Source organism: Artemia franciscana, chromosome 6 (genome assembly GCF_032884065.1).
Source record: "Artemia franciscana chromosome 6, ASM3288406v1, whole genome shotgun sequence".
In the NCBI taxonomy this organism is placed as follows: Eukaryota; Metazoa; Arthropoda; class Branchiopoda; order Anostraca; family Artemiidae; genus Artemia; species Artemia franciscana.
In genome coordinates, this window is record NC_088868.1 from 12571678 (window position 1) to 12589948 (window position 18271).

Here is an 18271-nt window from a genome sequence, read left to right on the forward strand (position 1 = left end):
CCAGAAGCACCAAATTCGCCAAAACACTGAACCCCTCCCCCAAAACCCCCCAAAGAGAGTAAATCCAGTATGGTTACGTCAATCACGTATCAACAACATTTGCTTATTCTATCCACCAAGCTTCATCCCAATTCCTCCACTCTAAGCATTTTCCAAGATTTCCGATTTCCCCCTCCAACTCCCCCATTGTCAACAGATCTGGTCGAGGTTGGAAATAAGAGCTCTGAAATATGAATTCTTTCTAAATATCAAATTTCATTAAGATCCAGTCACCCATTCTTAAGTTAAAATACCTCAATTTTTCTAATTCTTCCAAATTAACACCCAACTACCCCAAAGAGAGCGGATCCGTTCCAATTATGTCAATCATGTATTCAGGACTTGTGCTTATTTTTCCACCAAGTTTGATCCCAATTCCTCCACTCTAAGTGTTTTCCAAGATTTTAGATTTACCCCTCCCAACTCCCCCCTCCAATGTCACCAGATCTGGACGGGACTTAAAATAAAAGTTCTGAGACACGATATCCTTCCAAACATCAAATTTCATTAAGATCTGATCAATTGTTTGTAAGTTAAAAATACTTCATTTTTTCTATTTTTTTCAAATTAACTGGCCCCATCTCCCCCACCCCCAGATGGTCAAATCGGGAAAACGACTATTTCTAATTTAATCTGGTCTGGTCCTTGATACACCTGCCAAATGTCATCGTCCTAGCTTACCTGGAAGTGCCTCAACAAAATCAGAGTAAAAGAATGTGCAAGAATTCATAAACATTTCTTATTTTGTCATAATGTCATGTTAATATCAAAATGTTTTTCTATTCCTTTGATTTGCAGTATGAGCATAGGATTTTAATTAGGTAAGGAGGCAGATTTGGGGCAATATTTTTGTTGAAAAATAATATCCTTCACCAAAGATTTTGAAAAATACATTTTGTCTCCTCTTACAGTAGTGATCTGGCACACCTGAATAGATATCAAAGACAGCAATGTCAAAGAAATAATAATTGGTAAATTTTTGTCTTTTCAATTAACTTGTCTCACCTAACTCAGCTGCTTTCCAAGAAAAATTAAAGCTCTTTGTCAAGAATCTTACTGGAAGTTTGGTTGAAAGTTTGGAATTTGCCCCATGAGCAGTCATTATCTTCACTGACTGACATCCACAGAATTCATCCTTATTGCTGACAAGTATGATTTAAGGTAATTCAGTTTAGAAAAAATAACGAGGAGGGATCTAATGATGCTACTATTTTGTTATTATTGTGCTTTCTTAAGAAGAGCTTTATTCTCAAGAGATACTACCATTACATCTTGAAACTGACTGAACACAACCTAGGATAACTTTTTCTTAGTATTGAAACTTATACAAAATTCATCCTTATATGCTAGCCTATTTAATTAAACTAGTTCTCCTTCATAATGCTTGCTGTAGATTGAATATATCCTTGAAAAGTCTGTTCATGATTTAGATTCTTTGTTACAACTTTATGATCCAATGTTTAAGATTAGGCAGTATTTACCAATTTGAGACTCAAGCTCATATTATGTTTTCAAGATTTAGCTCTACTGTTGACTAGCAGTAGGCTACATTTAAAATTATTAGCATTCTAGGCTATAAAATAAGACTAAAGTATAGGAGCTGATCACATTAATAATACGATAATTTAGAAAAATCCATTGATGAAATAACCTTGGTAACGCCCTAGAATTGGGGTTATTAAGAAATAATTATGTTCAAAAAAGAATTCTCACTTCATAATATGCAGAATGGATGTATCATTCATTTTGGTAAAATTCTTGACAAGCTAATTTTTGCTATCTTGGAAAGGGGTTAGGGAAGACAATTAAAACTTTCAGTTATGAACCCAAGGCCAAAAATATACTCTGGAAAGGTATTGCTAAGACACTATGTTGATCCTTCCCTGATTTCTTATGTCATACAATTTAGACCAAAACAACATTATATCTTAACTTTTGGTTTTGTTCTCGCAGGTTTTAGTTCTAAAAATACAATTCCTGTTATCTGAGAAAAATCATAAGCCATATCAATTGTTTGTTTTTTTTCTCTAAATTTAAGAAATGTATCTGCAGGTTTTTGAAAGCTCTTAAATTGGGATTGAGCAAGGTTGTGAAGCCAAAATTTTTTCTTGTATTTACTTAAGCAGAAGATTTATTTTGCAAGGTTTTACTTATATAAAACAAAGGTTATTAAAGATCAGTGCCCTCTAGAGAGAGAGAAAAGTGGAGGTAGGCTCTTCAAAATAGCTTTCCAGGACAAACTGTAGTCTGTAGATCCATCCCTTAAAGGTTATTCTGTTAACCTGACTGCTTCCAAAGATAGCAAAAAGTAGATGGTCTAAAATTTTACCCACAATTTGAATGTAGCTCTACTGGCAAATATGTAGCCCAAGTTATATATTTTCTATGCATTTTGCCATTCATCTCTCTAGTTTCAACCTATGTATGAGTAAATTAAATCAGCTATTACAAAACAACAACCAGGAAAACAAGAATAACACAAGATGGAACTCATGGGGGTAAATACCTACATTAATGGACAGTTCAGATAGCTAAGAAGCAAACCTATGTATAGAATGACAATTTTGTCCTGAATCCAAATAGGCCTATAATATTCAGTTTCATTGCAAATTCAATTTTAAGTCTTTTATTGACCCTCAAATGTGATGTTTTTTTCTTATTTTAGACATGGCTTAGCCTATGTACCTGTGTTAGTGCAGTCTTGTTAAAGCAACTTTACCCATAAACTGAATAAATAGAAACAAAATCAAGGATCAAGTTTCTCAGCTATCTTAACAGGCCTAGTCTATTAATGTAGATGTTAAGGGGGGGGAGTATAGCCTAGTATAATTTTAGTTAAAATGTGTTAACTATGATTAGGCTATTTTGCATAGGGCTATTATGAAGTAAAAATTGTTCTCTTAACATGTTTCTTTCTAAATAGCCATGATTCTAGATCATTATCATAATGAATTATCATACTGACAATTCATCAGTATGGTATCCATTGAATAAAAAGACAGAGCAAGGGTTGAAAAAATACAGCAAAGAGCAACTAAGCTAGTACCTTATTTGAAACATTTGCTGTATGAAAATAGACTGCACAGGCTAGGATTACCAAGTCTTCAATTCCAAAGGGATAGGGCAGACATTATTAACACATTCCATATAATCAACAGCATTGATAATATAAGTACATCACAGTTCTTCATATTTAATGACACTAACATGACCCATTATCACCCACATTAATTGTACCCCTCACTTTCAAAAAGGAAAATAGGCCAATATTCATTTTATAGCAGGGTGTGAAAGCCATGGAATGACCTTCCACCTAAAACATTTCTAACAGATGACATAAACAGATTCAAAACAAGACTAGCAGAAACAAATTTTCAAAGTAAATCCTTTTCAAATAATTTATAGTATTATTTGTCAGTGTTTGTTGTAGTTGTTATTTTCATTGATTTGTATGTGTGTATTATGTCATCAGTATTGCCATAATTTCTATTTATTATGTTTAGTGCAACAAGCTTCAAAGCTTATGGTATTAAGTATTAATAAATAAATAAATAAATAACCCTTTCTAGGGGTAAAATTCTAGTTAATTGACTTCTTGCTATCTCAGAAAGGGTTGAGATTATGGAAATGAAACTTTCAGGGATGGGTCTACAGGCTAAAGTATGTCCCAGAAAGGTATTTTGAAGTACCCACCTCCACTCCTTCCCTCTCTGGAGGGCCCTGAAATTTGCCTACATGACAGGTCTATACCTATTGAAATTTTTACAAAACAACATTTTACCTTAATTTTCAGTTACTAGTTGCTTTATCTCTGCCTTTAGTTCTGAAAAATGCTATTCCTGTTATTTGAGTAGAATTTTGAGCCATATTAATGTTTGTTTTTTTTCAAAATTTAGGAAATATGTTTGCATATCTTTAAAACCTTATAAGATAGAATTAAGCAAAGTTATGAGGCTGAAAACAATTTTGTTGTACTTCAATGAAGCAGAAGATCTATTTTGCAAGGTTTCACTTTTATAACAAACATGTTTTTAAAGGTCATCAAAGGTCAGGGCCCTCTAGAGGGAGAAGGAGTGGAGGTAGTTGCTTCAAAATACCTTCCTGGGAGATACTTTAGCCTGTAGATCCATCCCTGAAAGTTTCATTTTCTTAACCTAAACCCTTTCTGAGATAGCAAGAAGTCAATTAACTAGAATTTTACCCAAAATTCTATCCAAATAACAGGAATTGTATTTCCAGAACTAAAGGCAGAGAAAAAGCAACTAGTAACTGAAATTTGAGGTAAAATGTTGTTTTGTCAAAATTTCAATAAGTATAGACCTGTCATGTAGGCAAATTGCAGGGCCCTCTAGAGGGAAATGGAGTGGAGGTGGGTATTTTAAATACCTTCCCGGGACATACTTTCGCCTGTAGACCCATCTCTGAAAGTTTCATTTTCCTAAAGTAAACCCTTTCCGAGATAGCAAGAAGTCAATTAACTAGAATTTTACCAAAAAATGTAAGACTACTGGGTAGCCTAGGCTATCTGACTCTGATGAATGGTGTTTTTATTTTCTATTATTATTGTTTTTCTTCTCAAGTTTTTACTGTTTTTCTACTAGACTATAGTATTACATTTAAACTAAATGTTTTTCATTGTCTTTTCTTGCTAGGTTTGATTGAACTAAATATTAAAAAGTAGGGCTACCCTAATGGCTGAAAAACAGCAATTCAGCCTAGCCTGCCGATTGTGTTTACAAATAAAGCTAGACTAGCCAACACCTACAATTATATAATAGAAATTTCATTGCGATTCTGAAAACAAAAAAATAAACAATTATCTACTTGGCTTCTCCCTTTTTGATTGAAACGTTTCCTAAGCTTTCCCATGCTTGGAAACCGGGTTCTGATAGTTTAAAATTTAATCGTTTTGGCGTCATCTATCTTACACCGCGATAAGCTTTCTGTTACCAAAGAGAGGGCTAAGGCCACGTTTGAGATTATACTAAAAAAATCCTGCCATTTTTATCTGGATTCCTACTAATGTGATTTAACAAAAAAGACCATTTTTGCATGATACATCAAATTTTTGCCGTTGTTTCCCTTCAAGTTTATGCACCAGGACGGTTTAACGACTGCGTTAAAATATTTAAATTGAATCGTTGAACATTGCAGGCATTACTCTGGATTTGAAGGTTTTTAGAAACAATTGCAGGCAACTGAGAACAAACTATGTTATGTAAGTTTTCAATTAAAACTTAATAATTAATATTAGGGTAACTTTTCAAAATTGAATTATGAAAGAGGCCATATTTCCCGAGTGGACACATTAATGCTGGTCAGATTTAGAATTGGGGATTCACTTAAAAGGAAATAGGGGAGACCAAACATAGTAGGACCAAAAACTTTTCAGTAGTTCTAGCTTAAGCCTATTAGGCTTAGGTTGCACTTCTTCACCCGTGAGTCCAAGAAATATCAATCCTAGATTTTGCATGCAACTCCAGTGGACATTGTCCGTCACGCGTCAATCCAAAATCAATCCAATCTTTCATTCCTTAGTTCTATGACTATCTACCTTAGTTCTGCCCTAGAAATGACGTATGGACAGATGATATATAGACTTATATATCAACAAATGAAATTACATTATTTTCGTGATATCCTAAAAAGGGCTTATGCCACCAGATTTGCCTCTCACTCACTCGGACTATCTGTCTTGTTTTGTTTTTTTTTTACTAAAATTAGCCATGGCTTGATGCCTGCAACTACTTGATTTTAACTCACAAAGAGCTTATGCCATTGTCTTGGCTGTTTCTACAATTAGCCATGGCTTGATCTCTCCCCCCCCCCAACTACTTTAATTTACCCAACTACTTTAATTTAATTTTAATTTACTCGGCATTTACAAAGTTAGATCCTAATTTCAAATCAACACTGAAATATTTATAATATTTTCTTCCTTAAGTCCCTGAACTAGGAACTATGTTCACGAAAAGCCAAAAACACCTTTTTTAACTTTCCTGTAAAGCACAAAAACACTCTGATCGGCTACATAGTGTGGTAAGTCAGAAAACAATTCCTGTTGGGTGTGAAACACAAGGACACTTCACATTTTACGCATTTCACTTTGGAATGAGCTTGTACACATACTCTGCATCTCTGTTTGCTCTCTATCCAAGCCAGGAAGTGCCCCTGTCCATCGAGTCTTGTCGAATCTGGGGGGCGACAAGTATAATTTCTTTTTTTCTGAGAGTTGGTATTGATTTGATTCGCTTTTTTGTATTGTGCACAACAACCTCTTCCAAATCTTGAGTTTTTAAGTCCAAAATTTCTTTGTACTGATTTAGAAAAAAAACTTTTTGAAACAATAAATTTACTTATTAGGCAAATAGAGGCAAAATAATCAAAGCAAAAGAGCCTACCTCGTACTTGTCTTAAAAAGTAAACTGCAAAATGAGTAAAAATTTTCCCTAGTTGATACCTCGTCCACTGGCCAAAAAGGTAAAGGGGTACTTACTTCATAGAATATAGGCCAGACTAACTATACCGAGGGCGAATGTCTTTTAGTACTTTACGTCAAACACTATCTTAACTAAGCTTCACTTGCCATGTACGAAGTCAAAGCTACGTTTTTTAATTATTCGCCGTGTTCCTCATGGCTTCCTTATTGAAATGCTCCAACAAAGAAATCCATGAAAACCTTAAGAAACCTTGATATTACAATCTTGCTAAGTTGAAAGACCAGGGGCACCATCGAATATACGGTGCAAGGTTTTTTCAAACTTTTTTCAATGAAGATACAAAAACACAAATTCAAGATCTGAAGGAGGGGGGCAGTCTTTTGAATATCTTATTTTCCCTAATAAAAGTACCAAAAATGTAATTTTCAAAATTTAAATGGACAAAGCAATCCAGCGGGTAAAACGCTCGCTTCCCCCAACCGATGCCCCTGAACGGAATTCAGTTCTTTCAATCAATCAAAGGTTCTTTCCTTTTAAGCGTGGAAATATTTTCTTAATCAACTTCTGTTAAGTCTACAATAGCATATTTCTAATATTTTACCTGTAGCATAGTATTAAGTGCTCTAGAGATATTGTCTTAATCCGCAAGATTTATTTTCTGATTTCCTAAGCTTCTTCTCAGAAAGAGAAGAAGCTTCTTCCATCTTCTCAGAAAAAATTCTCGGTGGCCATATTTTGCAGACTTAAGTAGATACTTTCTTTCTTTCTAAAAATATATTCAAGACAGACAGGGGCTTGACTTAGAATGTAATAACCTTATAGGTATAATGAAATAACGACGGTTCTTCTAGCAAGAGTCAAAAATGTAAGTTTGCATTTTATTTGTACTAAGATAAAAAAAGAAATCAGAGCATTTTTTTAAAGGCCATTTCATGGACTTTGGTAATCTAGACGGTGCTAAGTGACTCTAATATATCAAGCACCGATGGAAGAGGGATGGGTTTGTTCATTTCTAAATAAAATAACGAATGAATGACTTTAATTCGAAAACAGAAAAGGTAGCTGTAAACCTCTCCCTTTCATCAATCCCCGTCGATGCCACTGTTGGTCGAATATATTGAAAAATAAGAAAACAGGAGCACATTTTCGGTTGAAGCTCCGGACATCTCCTCTCCTTAATGAGTACGGAAAACAAATTAGATCGGAAAAAAGCTGTTTTCCTAAGGCTGTATATACTTTACAATTGTTATCAATCGATCAATAACTTGCTCGTGATGGTACTGTTAAAGGTGGGGAACAGACAAAATAGATACCCATGCATATGCTAAAGTTATTGCAGACCAAGGCTTTGAGGTTACTTTTATACATTTCTGACCCTAATATCCAGCTGTTCCCCACTAGCAAATCAACCTTATTGTACTAACTTTGCAAATAATAGCAGATCAAGATCGGTCTTAAGAATCTTAAACTAAACTGGAAACAACTTCTTCTTGTCAAAAAAGGAAGAGCATATCCTCGATTTAATACATGATTCATTAAAGTCCTATTTTTCATCTCATTGGTTTCAAATTCAGCCCTGTCTCAGAAAAACAAAAAATACGTTAAAAAATGCTTGGACAAGTGCCGAGAGAGGAAACATTCCTACAAGGCTTCAAAATTTGTCATTAGTGTATCACACCACCAACAATTAGTTTTCACCTTTTAAGTTCCATCTAAAACAGTGTCAAAACTTGATTTTCCTTCTTCCATAGTTATCCTGCTTTCTTGTCCACCCATTTCCTTTTATAGTTGAAACAAATTAGGTCGCATTAATTATGATGCACGTAATTCTTACAATCATTAAACTGTGTACAAAAAAAGTGCTGTATTTACAACCATAATTATATTTATTTGCTAGAGAAGCAAGTATACTGATGATACCATAAGTAATTTTAAGACAAACCATTTAAAGAATGCTCAAAAGAATTCCTAAATTTTTACTTGAAAACCACCGAGTGTTATAAAACTCATTTGGTTTTTGTAGTTGTTTGAATAGAGTCACTTAGTACCGTATGGATTAACTAAGTCAATATTGATCAGCTTTTAAGCTACTTGACTTGGATCCCAAGCGTATTTTGTTCTGATCCCAAGGCTTGATAAACTTTTCATGTCCTTATCTTCCATAATGAAATCCAGCATCATATTTTCTTTAATGTGGTCTGGATTCTGTGATTTGGGAAGAACACCTAAAAAAAAAAAACTAAACAGAAAAGGGCTATCAAAGTTAAAAGACTATAGTTGTAGACTTGATCTTTCTTTTCTTGTTTTGTTTCAGTTTCTATTATTTTAATCTAACTTGAAATATTTCCACTCACAGTTCAAAGTGATAAATTATATGCTACTAATTTTTTTCAGAACATACCTAGCTCATGCGAAAGATTTTTCTAGGAGGGAGGGGGGTAGAAATAAAAAGAAATGATAATTTTAAGAAGATGTACCAAGAACTTTGGAAAATTTAGGATTTTTCAGTTCTTCCTTGCCAAGAGTAAACAGTTGTAAAGCAAAGATCGAGCTGTTGCGTTTTCGCTACGATCGAAGTTCGCACTAGCAAGTGACATTTCATTTTTCTTTAAAAATTTTAAGACCTCACCATTAGTTGGTGCCGAAAGATGAAATTAGCGTTGAGTTACGGCGCAAGCCAGTTATCTAGACACCTTCCATGGAATTTTGAAGGTCACCAAAAGAAGCTGGGCTAGAAAATAGGCGCTTCTCTTTCATTTTTACGCAGGAAAAATTCCAAGTAAAAGCTCACTGAATATTTGGACCACCAAACCGATCAGAATTGAAACGTGTGGAAAGAAGTTCAGAACAAAGAAGTTCAAGATGTTGGCAAGGCTTTCAGTATTTTGTCGTTTGGAATTCGGTTACTTCCAAGACTACAAATGCTACCTATTACTTCAATGTTCTATAACGGTCTGAACTTTCATTCTGCAACAGTTTAATGAGCCAAGTACTGGAAAAATAAGTGTTATACAACATACAACTAGTTTATGTATTTCCATATTTGTTTTATATAAGCGGTTTTTCAGGTTTAACCACAGAAAAAAAAATACATTTACATTTCTTAATTATCAAATATTGCTCCAACCCCATGCTACGTAATTTCAAATATTGGTTCTAAAGTGGAATCACCGATTTAGTGGTGAAAGTACGACGAGATTTATTATACCATTACATTGCTTAGTTTTTAATTGGCCATAAATAGGGGCATTTACCTGTATTAAGAGTAAAGAGGGTAGACACACCAGAAAATTCAGATAAAAAGATAACCATGCAAAAAATAGGTGGTTAATGATAAATTTTAAGAATACAATGAAAAAAAAGAAAGAAAAAAGAAAGACAAATATTTCAGTTATTTAACCAAAATCCGTCCTCAGAGACATGTTATGTAAATACTAAAGCAAAGATGGCAATTAGAATCCTAGCCATTCAGAAATTCTTCGACAAAATAACCCTTAACAAAAATCACATAAAGAAATATGTAAGACCAACAAGTAAATACATGGGGCTGGAGAACAGTATGCAAGATTAAGGGTTGCAAACTTTAGGTTTGAATATTTAAGCTGTGGAGATAATGATGACATTCTTTTCATTCGTCCAAACCTTTCCACTCTATGGCATCCAAAGGGTTATTTTTTGCTTTTTTGACACTTTATAGTGATGTTAAGTCAAACATATAAAAAAAGCCAGTATATATGAAATTAGCTCTCAAATCATCTCTTATTTGGCTCTCTATAATGTTCCGATGCCGCACTAGCACCAGAGAAAAAAAAGACAACAATGCCTTCTATGAAAAAAGTGTTCTTCCTTGTCAAAGCCAGGGGACTGACATTCTACTATTAGGTATTTTTAACTTTGGTGATTCCTAAGTGTCTCAACGGCAATACACTTTTCATTTTGACCTGGCATCTTTTTCGATGGCTATTTTTTTTTAAGTTGCTAAAAATTTGTTTTCTCAATAGCATTTTATTAATAAGATTAATCAAATTAATAGTTACCACTCTCGAATCCGATACAAATGGTATTTTTTTTTTCACTAGACAAAGGGCCAAGAAGATTGTTTGAAAGCCAAGTACAGCTAATAAATCAAATGGATGCCTTCAGGGATACTATGAATATTCAGCCTTATATTGTGAACAATGAATTATTATGAATAACATGATTTTTAAAAGCCAAGAAGATTGTTTGCCACTAATCTCCGATGCAATTTGTTGAAACATGCCTTTAGTTGTTGGTGAGTTGACCCAAATTGAGCTATTATTATGTCTCGGACTGAGACTCTGAGGTTTTGATTTGACCCTATTTCCAAAAGTTCAGCGTAAAGAGTCCCCAAAGATATCTCAAAATTAGTTAGACTATTGGCTGGGATTTTTCCAAGTATGATAGATTTTTCAGGCTGTTGAACTAAATCAAAAGGTAAAATATGGATCTGGCTGTTGAAAGGACAGTAACTGAAAAATCTGTAGAAGTCTTTAGAATATTGGCTAGGAACTTTCAAGGCGTGTTGAGGCTCCTATACTTTAGGAAGATGTAGAGCTAAGAAATGGCTTTATGTTCCTTCACCTTGTCAAAAAGGTTATCTAAAAAATATCACCAGTAATTAAGGGATCAAAGTTAAACGCTTGGGATAATACTGAATAAACTTGAAAGCTACGAACCAAAAATTACGAGCTGAGAAATTAATAAATTTCGGAGAAAAGGGGATAACATTTTCAGAAAAAAGGAAGAAATACTTATAAAAGGGTCTGACATTTAGGTAAAAACTATGAAACAAAATTCAACATACCAGAAAACTCTAGGGCAGGAAATTTTCCCCACCCTTTTCAACAAAACTGACGTATGATTTTTTTTTTAACTGAAGAGAGGCATTAGGGGGAAAGCCAATTCGAAACTGAAAGCAAAATTAATTTAATTTAAAATTATCCAAGAAATGTATACAGAGCTTTCCTGTCTCATAGACAGAAATAGTGTGGGATGACACATAAGTTTCTAAAGATGTAACAACTTGTTTCATACAGAACAAATGGCAAATATTGGTACTTATCACTTAGCTATATTTACGCGTTTCAGAGTTGATAAAACTAAGCCATTACATAGGAGAACCGATCAGTCATTGAGTATGGACAAGGAGTGTGCTTGAAGCCTCAAAAAGTGTACTTTAAACATGAATTCCCCGCAACTGATACAGAAGAAAGTTTGGAGAGGGGTAAGAAATTAATTTCTAATCGTTCCTGATGTTGGGAATGTTATGATAACTGTGAGAACACAGATATATTAAGCTTGAAATCCAACAATTCAAGAATAGAAGTCAATACACCACAGTTCAACGCGGTTGATCTAGCACAGGCTATTGAACAAATATACAATCCCTAAATCCATTACACTCAAAACGCCTAACACACTGAACCTCAAACAATCCTAGACGAATAATGGAAATTCTGAAAAACACATTATCTCTGGACCACAGAACCACAACAAATCCCTACAAATCTGCATTGCTCAACAAACGATATTAAACAACCTAATCCCAAACATAGTGAGTTTATTATTGACAAATCGAAAAGAAATAACTCAATACAAGCTCAAACTATATCAGTTTCAACCCAATTAAAGTTAGCAAACCTCCTGATATAGCTCAGTTGTTTTTTAGTATTAATTTCACATTTTACGTTACGTCTACCACAGTGAATGGACATATTCCATTCTGGGGTTTTGAGCTAAACGAATATACAGAACACTCGACCTATTCAAGTCAAATACGAAGTCTCACTACACACGTTTTAATTAAGAAAACACAATATAATATTTTGACACCCAAAGTTTAAAATATTTACTAAATCTGAAAGCTTAGCATCTTCTATGCTTTCTTTATAGCCCTATATTATTCATTATATTGATTGAAATTATTATCCTAGTGACAATGCTGACACACTGAGGGATACGCACCACCCCATCTACATATTCCCATAGCTTGATATTTTTCTTTTTAAATCAAAATTACTAAAGTTAGTTATATTTCTTTTTCCCAAGAATCTCAACATAGAAAAGCAAGCTTGATCATAACCACCTTAGAGTTAATCAAAATCACGAAATATTAAAGCTTCACTGCTGCGCACATACCATCTCATTGTAACCTCCAACGATACCAAATTGAACTCAGTCTTAGATTTACCTGTGAGCTTTCAACATATACTTTTATCGACTGAATGGAAAAATACAGGAGCCTCAAGCCAGGGCAAACGCTATCGACAAAGGCTTGGGGCTCCTCTGTTTTTCTATTCAGTCGATTAATGTTATCAGTATATGCAAGTAGGTCAAAAAGGCATCCTCCCAAGACTATTGCCGTGTTATACAGGACAAGTGCCAGCACACTATTTAGGAATAGACACAAAAGAGGGGTGAGAGGATGCATCCTTGGAGAACACCTGCAGAAGCATAAAACTCCTCAGTAAGTCCTCCACCATGCTTCTCTTCTTCTCACAAATACTCCTTGTAATATCGATAAAATTAAAAGGAATTGCATAGTGAGTGAAGATATGCCAGAGATCATGTTGCCAGATTAAGTCGAAGGTTCCTTAAAAAATTGCAATAATAGGCCCTATAATTACAAACTTTCAAAATGAATCAGATGATGAACTTTTCGGTCAGTTAGAAGAAAACAAGCCCTTTCGAAAGAAAATACAAGATGAAAATTCAGAAACTGATGAGATGAATAGAAGTTTTATACATTAAGCTTCAGACAAAACTGGAGGAGGAGAAACCCATGATGTACTTAGCACTAGCAGCGTTTCCGGGTAAAATGAAATCAAAGAACAAGCATCTGAATTGTAAAAAATTAAAAGGTACTTCAGAAGACAGTAAGCCAAAAAACATAGTATTTAAAGACTACAGCGAAGGAAGTAAGGATCAAACCTTACATAAGCAAGATATACATGAAAGTATTTATTTCAGTTCCTATTTATCAAGGCATTTGATGATTCTCTTCCGTTTTAACCAAAAATAAGAGCTCATACTGGAGAAAAACTGTATAATCATAAACAGTGAAGCAAAATCTTTTTTCAGACTTCAGTTTAAACATCCACACGAAAAATCAGGATAAAACCATGCAGCTGCAAATTATCAGGATAAAGCCATGCAGCATGCAGCTGCAAATTATCAGGATAAAAGCCATGCAGCAGCCATGCAGCATGCAGCTGCAAATTATAAGGATAAAAGCGATACAGCAGCTATGCAGCATGCAGCTGCAAATTATCAGGATAAAAGCCATGTAGCATGCAGCTGCAAATTATCAGGATAAAAGCCATGCAGCAGCCATGCAGCATGCAGCTGCAAATTATAAGGATAAAAGCGATACAGCAGCTATGCAGCATGCAGCTGCAAATTATCAGGATAAAAGCCATGTAGCATGCAGCTGCAAATTATCAGGATAAAAGCCATGCAGCAGCCATGCAGCATGCAGCTGCAAATTATCAGGATAAAAGCCATGTAGCAGCCATGCAGCATGCAGCTGCAAATTATCAGGATAAAAGCCATGCAGCAGCCATGCAGCATGCAGCTGCAAATTATCAGGATAAAAACCATGCAGCAGCCATGCAGCATGCAGCTGCAAACGCACAAACTTCTTTTCTCCAAATTTCAGCTTATCCCTGCTTATGATAGTTCATTCAGGAAACAGGATACGCCCAGTTTTTTTAAAGGAGCAATAATGGACTCCTTTAACCAGAAATGAATACTTTTGCATGATTAAGCAAGAACTAGCTGATGGATATTATTGATTAATCTTATACACAAAGTAGAAATTTGAGCTCTTTCTTCACTTGGCTTTTTCTTCCCAATAGGCACATTCATAGAGAGCAAATAGAGATGGTAGTTTATTTGGATTCACATGATATTCGTTTTCGAGTAAAAATTCAAGCTCACGTATCTTGCAGTAGGGTGTTGTTTATTTCTTATTTTCTATTTTTATATAGTCAGTCGTATTCTTATATATTTTTTAAATAGAATCGTTGAATTTGCTTGTTTGAAGTAATATTAAATGCTACAGAGACAATTGAATCATAAATATCTGTAACTACCAAATAAATATCTGTTGGTTTGTAATCATGATTTACCTTATCTTTTCAGGCGTAACGTAGTAACCATACTCTCCTTTTGTTCAAAAACTTGAAAGGAAAACCATGTTACTGGTTCTGCAGCAAATTGAATTCTCTAGGAAACTAGTTCATCAATGGCAAGCTTTGCTAATTAGGTATCCTTTATGTAGCTTTCATAGATTGCACAATCCACACTTACTTTTAGATCTACTGTGAATAGTGAAAATTTTCACAATACCAATCTCCCAATACATAAAAAAAAGAGGACAAGTGCGGATCATGCTCAAAACTTTCTTGAAAATTTCAGCCAGACAGGTCTTTTGAAATCTTTTATGTTAAATACTCGATACCCTTCAAGGCGAACCCTTATTGACTCGTCTATAAGAGAATTGAAAGAATATCGTACATTTGAAATTATATTATAGTACTATTTCAAGAATTTAACCTTCCCTTGTATTTTAAAATTCTTGGATTTTATTTCACAAATTGGTAACCCGACGCAATTCAGTAAATCATATAAAATATAATAGTGCGAAATTACATTAATAGTGCTTTTGCATTGGAGAAAGGAGTGTCGTGTTAAACAGAAATATAGTAGTATGTAGCTAAATCTTAGAAATATCTATAAAGCTCATCCTGGAATTTTTCAAAAAAATTTTTCACTTGGCTAACCTGAGTTTTTGAAGATGGAAACCAATTATTTAGTTAAAAATTTGGAAATAGTGATCTCATCAGCTCAGGGATTGATTATGCAGTACGGGAGGTGGAACTATACCCTGAGCTTGAGAAGCACCTGCCACCATATCAGTTGATGTACCCTAAATTGGAAAATGGAAGTAATATGATTTTCAAAGGTGCATTTGTAAGCCCTTAAGTTTACTTAATACTTACACACAATGAGGAACTAGTGAAACTTCACAAGGGCCATCCCACTAACTACTTAAAAAGAAAAATTCAATATGACTGTGCATAACACTTATGCAAAAACAATAAAATACTAAGAGCATAAGTAGTATCAATCCGTTCTTCGAAATATCAAACCTACACCATTAAAATTGAAAAAAAACTACACTAAAGGCAATATCCGATAAAGTATATGTTCGTAGGAGTGATTTAAAAATACTCCGTCTTGGGTACTATGTAACATATGACCGAAACGAACGAGTATGTATAAAATCTGGGGAAAATCTTGTTGTGAGTAAAACAAAATAAATCTTTATAAAAAGAATTTTGAAAGCGTTTACATATTTTGTAAAGGCTATGTGTTAAGAATTATGTGGACCTTTTTTCACACAGTATACGGACTTTCGTATGTAAAGCTGAGACATTCAGATTTTTATTGGTAGATGTTTATGAAAGAAGAAAAAAATTGTTAAAGTTCATTATCTTAATTAATTTTTCCCGTTATTACATTTTCATTTTATTTCAACCATAAATGGACAGGCACAGAAATTGTGGTCTAAGAACTATTAACAAAACGGAAAAGAAAAAGTAAAGTAAAGAGTGATTTATTTTATCAAAAGACAGTTTCGTCCAACGCCAGTCTGACTCTGACCACGCGAAGGCATTTTGGAAGTCCACAGCCATTGTAAGTTTTTTTGCTAGTACGTAGTTGTTAAAGTTTGTGTTTTAGACAATAAAATAGTAGAAATGAAAGTAGTGTTCAAGCATCTCACCAATTTCTTGTTGTATCGCCCACTTAAGTAAAATTTGAGCCGGTGTTTTGTTGTACTTTTCGGAAATTTCCAACACGACTGGGTCAGATAAGAGAGGGCTGTTACAAACAGTTGTCCCGAGAGATGAATATGCTTGAAGATGAATACCATGCTCCTTACAGAAACTTCGGAGATCTTCTTGGATATAATGAGGGTGATATTCTACCTGCAAATTTGCATTGATTAAACCTGAGTCAGACAGCCTCAATCAAGTGAACAGCTCCAAGTTCCTTGGTAGTATTAGTAATAAAGACGCTGGGTGCAGTGAAAATGTAAAAGTAGATTAGCCAAGGTCCGCGGTGTTTTTTCACAGTGGAAAATATTGGAAGAATAGATCAGAGTAAGATTCTCTAGACGTTTCACAGAGAAATTACCAATGGATTTTTTGGGGTACCCGACTGACTGACCGTATTTCAAACAGTAGACTTTTACTATAAAGCGATACTTTCCATAGAAGGAAAAATCATGAAAGATCACCCGGAAATTAGACGGTTTATAAAGTGGTCATTTAGCAAGTGTCTGGCATAAGACTTTGTAGTTAAAGATGGATCATTGATTCGAAAGGAAGCCACAAAGTTCATAGGCAAAATAGGGTGGTTTTAGAAAAAAAGAAACATAGGGACATTGGTAAAATTAAAAGATTCGCAGTCCAAATTTTTCGACATTTTTTCATTTTGGCACATTTTTTTATGTTCCTGGTAGGAGGAGGGGGTCAAATTTATCGGAGATCTACCGTTTTTTCCCCTGCGTTCAAGAACTGCAAGAACAACTCAGTTCCTAAAAATAACAAAATTATTGCCATTATTGAATTATTGTAACTTTCCAAATGACCTCAGCTTGACAGTATGGGACCCAGAGATCGAACCTGGCTGTGGCAGCATACTATAGGGTCGACGCAAGGACCTTGGCAGTCAAGAAGTGTCGTTAAACCGATATCATGCAAACAAAATATTAGTCAAGTGAAATAAATATTATAATTTACGATGTAATGCGGTTAGTTAAACAATAAAAAGTTATTTTGGAAATTGTCAGTCATGCACAGTAAATACGGTAAATTACATATAAGAGAAGATTATGTCTTGTGATCGCACCTTCATTCTAATGAAACATAGAAACCATTCAAGACATCTGAAGTTGTTATGAATAGATCTGATTTTCTAAAATGTTGACTATGAGTTTAAAGACGAGTCTTACATAGTCTTAAATAGTATATACGAGTATTACGTAAAATAATAGTATTACAAGTCTTAAATAGCATAGTATAGAATATTTGACATAAAATAACACACAAATAAACCACGACAGATTCTTATTAGTAATAAAACACTCATTTTCTAACAACTTTTCCACCCAAACCTCATCCCTCTCTCCAATTCAAAGAAATTCCTTTCTCAAAACCCATAAACCTTCACACCTCCCCAGAAATCGTATAAAAATTTTCCCCTACTCTCCATACATCAGGCAACTTTAATGACCAGTTTTCATTCTAACCTTCTCAAATATCTTATTCTTCCACCAAATGGCGTAACATTACCTCCACAAGAAATTGCCCACTTAATATCCTCCCTACTCCCTAGATAGTCCAGCTCTAAATTAAATTTCCTCTCCTCGTACCTCTTTTACCCTAGAATACAAACAAAAAAGTCACACATTCTGATAAGGTACCCCTGATCAACTAAAATCGAATTCACCTGTTTGGACACCTCTCCCGTTTGCCTATCCCAACCACACCCTCTATTCCATTCAACCAACATTTCAAATGAATCCAAAATTGCCTTAAACTGCCCAATCTACGAATATCTTCTTCCGTCTAACAGAGACTCTACCAACGCTTCTCTCACTAACCTATACTTATGCTTTTCCATATTTACCCCTCCTTCCTAATTCTTCACCAATTTTACTAGCCTCCCACTTCTTAACCACACAATTCCTAAATCAGCTTAAT

The 18271-nt window shown here is 34.4% G+C and overlaps 2 protein-coding genes across 4 annotated transcripts in view; both read right to left on the bottom strand.

Moving 5' to 3' along the window:
• LOC136028062 (probable ATP-dependent RNA helicase DHX37) overlaps positions 1-4953 on the bottom strand; it is a 43695-nt gene extending 38742 nt beyond the window's left edge. The window contains exon 1 of the mRNA XM_065705655.1: positions 4864-4953. Within this exon, the coding sequence (XP_065561727.1) occupies positions 4864-4908 (45 nt within the window). The 5' untranslated portion in view covers positions 4909-4953. The remainder of the gene's footprint in view (positions 1-4863) is intronic.
• Positions 4954-7343: 2390 nt separating this feature from the next.
• The window catches only part of LOC136028064 (9,11-endoperoxide prostaglandin H2 reductase-like), a 46881-nt gene continuing 35953 nt past the window's right edge, over positions 7344-18271 (bottom strand). For all 3 annotated transcript variants that reach the window (XM_065705659.1, XM_065705661.1, XM_065705660.1), the window contains 2 exons: positions 16288-16488; positions 7344-8704 (listed from right to left, as the gene is read on the bottom strand). In XM_065705659.1, coding sequence (XP_065561731.1) covers positions 8562-8704; positions 16288-16488 — 344 coding nt within the window. In that variant the 3' untranslated portion in view covers positions 7344-8561. The remainder of the gene's footprint in view (positions 8705-16287; positions 16489-18271) is intronic.